The 3,830-nt window shown below is 40.2% G+C and overlaps 1 protein-coding gene across 1 annotated transcript; it reads left to right on the top strand.

Annotated features, from left to right (window-relative positions):
- Nucleotides 1-2,094: 2,094 nt before the first annotated feature.
- Nucleotides 2,095-2,547, top strand: LOC138868279 (uncharacterized). Its single transcript, XM_070145820.1, has one exon. The coding sequence runs from the start codon at nt 2,095-2,097 to the stop codon at nt 2,545-2,547; it is 453 nt and encodes a 150-aa protein (XP_070001921.1).
- The last annotated feature ends 1,283 nt before the right edge of the window (nt 2,548-3,830 follow it).

The following is a 3,830-nucleotide window of genomic DNA, read 5'->3' as shown; positions in this document are numbered from 1 at the left end:
CTTGTCGGCTTAGATCTTTGTCATGTGGGATATTAATACCTTCCTATGGATGAATACTCTGGAGACCCATTAAGAGAAGATAGCATACCTTAGTTGACATGTATATGACTTCAGTGACCGGGAGCACACCGAAGGTCCACTCAATTTTGTCTGAAGTTAAGGAAATCAAATGCACAAACCAGGCCTCTGTACCTTCTAGAAATTCATAACCCACCATTCGGTTTTCATGTTCTTCAATGCATTCAGACCAGTCATGCCATAATTCATGTACCTCAAACGGTGGCAGAGATGTTCTTGTATCCACAGTTGTAGAAGTATGTTACAGCCCTCAAACAATTTACCCCCTTCTTGGAAAACAGTTAAGGCTCGGTAAATCTCTGCTAAGATCATTGGAATAAGGGTGCCATTCGGTTTTTTAATCATGACGTCGTCCATTCCCACAAGACCCAATTCTATATTTCCATCCTTTCTTGGGCAGATTAAAACACTGATGGATTTTCAATGTCTTAGCCTTATACTTCTTATGTTTTGATGATCTAACAAACTTATTATGAAGAACCAGACAAAGAATCTTGTCGCACAAGTTATACATCTCATATGAACAATTCAGCAACAGGAAGGAACTAAACGATCACAGAGAGGAACATCACAAGGACCTGGTGCCCCGATCTCTTAGAGTTCTCCGGCACAAAGAAGTCAATGACTGTATGCAATCAATATAAAGAGGAACAAAACAGGGACCTGCTCCATGTAGGTTCTCTGACAAAAGTACAGGTCAAGTACACAGCTAGAATGTGACAGAAGAAAGTGACCATCTGGTAACTATTACAGAAGCGGAACACAACGAGGACCTAGTCCGTTAGTGGGTTCTAACAGAAGTACAAAGTCCACTATCCAGCTGGAACGCAACTACCCAGTTGTGGTTGTGCAGAGAGTGCAGCAGTCACTTCTCTCTGGGAAAACGTACACCACAAGTTGACATCACTACCTATTGTGATATCTTTTGTGATAAAACAACCTGGTTCAAGACTCACCAGGAGGTGTACATTCAGTGATATTCTCTCAATAAGAAGAAGCATCGATCCAGCATTGAAATCACTTGTGTGTCAAGAACAAGAAGACAACTCCACTAAGGATCAGTTTCTAAACGAAGTCTTATGTATATCCATAGTGGAGTTGTAATCTTGTTAATTGTTCTACATTGTAATTCCTAGTTTGCTTTCTTAGAACCGTTGTTTTAGGAACAAACAAAATTCTTAAACTTTAGAGTTTATGTTGTGACTAGAAATAGTCATAAGTTAAATCCTCTGTAACTAGGAGAGTTAGAGAGTGGCTTGTGGTAGTTGTATCACAAGTTAGTTTAAAGTCTTTGCAATAGGGAAATTGCAAAGTGGCTTGTAATAGGTAGATTGCAAGTTAGTTGGGTTAAAATCCTACAAGAGTAGGTCATGGTTTTTTGATCCCCTTGTGTGGGATTTTTCCACGTAAAAAAATCTCTTACCTTCTTTACTTTCAGCCTTTACAGCATTCTACATATCAGTCTCATACGGGACCAGCTACTCTATAGTTTGGTGGACTCATATAAGCTATCAATTGGTATTAGAGCAAGGTTCCTCCTATCAGGCTAACACCTAGGAAGGATCTTAAATGGCTGCTCCACCAAACTTTGAAGAAGGACAATCAACCTATAGACCTCCTAGATTCAATGGTCAATACTACAGCTGGTGGAAGACTCGGATGCATGATTTCATAATGGCTGAAGATTTAGAACTGTGGGACATCATTTGTGATAGTCCACATGTTCCCATGAAGAAACTTGAAGAAATAGGACCATTCGTACCCAAAGGGAGAAGAGAGTACAGCGACACTGACAGAAAAGCTGTAGAAAAGAACTATCGCACCAAAAAAATCATGATGTGTGGCATAGGACCTGATGAGTACAACAGAGCATCAACTTGTGATACTGCCAAGTAGATATGGGAAGCCTTACAAACTGCACACGAAGGAACCACTCAAGTCAAACAATCCAAGATCGACATGCTCACTACTAAATACGAGCTCTTTAGGATGAAGGATGGTGAGTCCATATAAGATATGCACACCAGATTTACCTCCATCATAAATGAGCTTCACTCACTTGGAGATGTCATTCCCAGAAACAAGCTTGTAAGGAAAATTCTTAGTGTTCTACCTGGGTCTTGGGAAAGTAAGGTAAATGCCATCACAGAAGCCAAAGATCTACAGACTCTGACCATGGATGAGTTGATTGGTAATCTGAAAACATACGAGATGAAAAGAAAGAAAAATACTGAAAGAAGAGAGCCTAAGAAGGAAAAGAACCTGGTGCTTAAGGCTAAAAGGAGTGACTCAAGTGATGAAGATAGTGACATGGCATATCTTACGAAGAGATTTCAAAAAATGGTTCGAATAAATTGTGGCATACCAAAGTGGGGCAGTTCAAGTAAAACAACGAACAATGATCTCTGTCACGGATATGGAAAGCCAGGGCATTTCATCAAAGACTGCCCACTCACGAAACAGGAGTAGTACAAGCAAAATCCTGACAAAGCTGGAAAAAGGAACCTGGTTCCAGAGAAAAGATTTAATCGATAAAGTGCTGCAGACAATATCGTTAAGCAAGCTCTTGCTGCTTGGGGAGACTCCTCAAGTGAATTTGAAAGGGAATCAGATGCATAAAACAGTTCCATGATGGAAATGGAAACTGAAGCAACAAAGTACGATTCACTGTTCGCGCTGATGGCTCAGTCAAATGATGATGATGAAAAAGATGAAGATGATGAGGTAAACTTCAGGGATGTTCAGAGAAATCTGAAATCCTATTCCTCTAAGAAACTAAGGTCTTTATCAAATGTCCTAATTGATGCTTATTATAGTCTTGTAAATGATAAGGAGATCTTGACTGTAGAACTAGGGGAAGCCGAACAATCTAGAGATGATCTAGTGGTCTGTGTAGTGGACTTAAATGAAACCATAGCTAATCTTGAACTAGAGAAGGAGGCCCTAAATGAAAAAATAACCAGTGTGGAGAATGAGAGAGACGACTTGATGGTAGTAGTAGTAGTTGATCTAAAAGAAACAATAGAAGGTCTTAGCAATGAGAAACACTCCTTAAAAGAAAAGATTGCCTCCACTGAGGAGGAAAGAGATGACCTTCTAGTAATATGCGTTGATCTGGAGGAAACCATTGAGGGACTCAATAGAGAACATAGGAATGTAACTCTTGGTAAAGGGAAGGAAGTAGCCAGTGAGTCGCACATCTTGATCGAAAAGGAGTTAACTATTGTAAAAACCAATTTTTACAATGAACTCGAGAGAAATCAGCAACTCCAAGATGAGTTGGAAAACGTAAGAAATGATCTTGACAAATCCTTGAAATGGACCTGGTCCTCAGATGAAGTCACTGCCATGTATCTCAACAATAGTGGGAACAAACAGGGCATCGGGTTCCAAAGGGAGAAAAATCCCTACAACCCACACAACAAGTATGTCATTGTACCTGATAACTGGCTATGTACCCACTGCGGAAACAATTGGTATTTTAAAGAAAATTGCCAGGCTAGGGTTCAGTATGCTCAGAAGAACAAAGCATTTACTGATAGAGTGACTACTAACAAAGGATCAGGTACCACTCGCAAAAGGCGGATGCTGCCTGCGTGGACCAAGAAAACCCTCATTCATCCTTTTTATAGTAACAAGGGACCAAAACTAGTTTGGGTTCCTAAATCTAACCCCTTGATGTATATGTGCAGGGAGCAGTGAGAGGAAGCAGACTTCGATGGACTATAGACATTGGATGCTTAAAGCACACA

The sequence above is a fragment of the Nicotiana sylvestris genome, chromosome 5 (assembly GCF_000393655.2).
Source record: "Nicotiana sylvestris chromosome 5, ASM39365v2, whole genome shotgun sequence".
In the NCBI taxonomy this organism is placed as follows: domain Eukaryota; kingdom Viridiplantae; phylum Streptophyta; class Magnoliopsida; order Solanales; family Solanaceae; genus Nicotiana; species Nicotiana sylvestris.
This window is presented reverse-complemented; position numbering and strand designations above follow the sequence as displayed.

Bases quoted from the DNA above. Each gene is read 5' to 3' on its own strand.
- LOC138868279 (XM_070145820.1), top strand. From the start codon at position 2,095: ATGCACACCAGATTTACCTCCATCATAAATGAGCTTCACTCACTTGGA.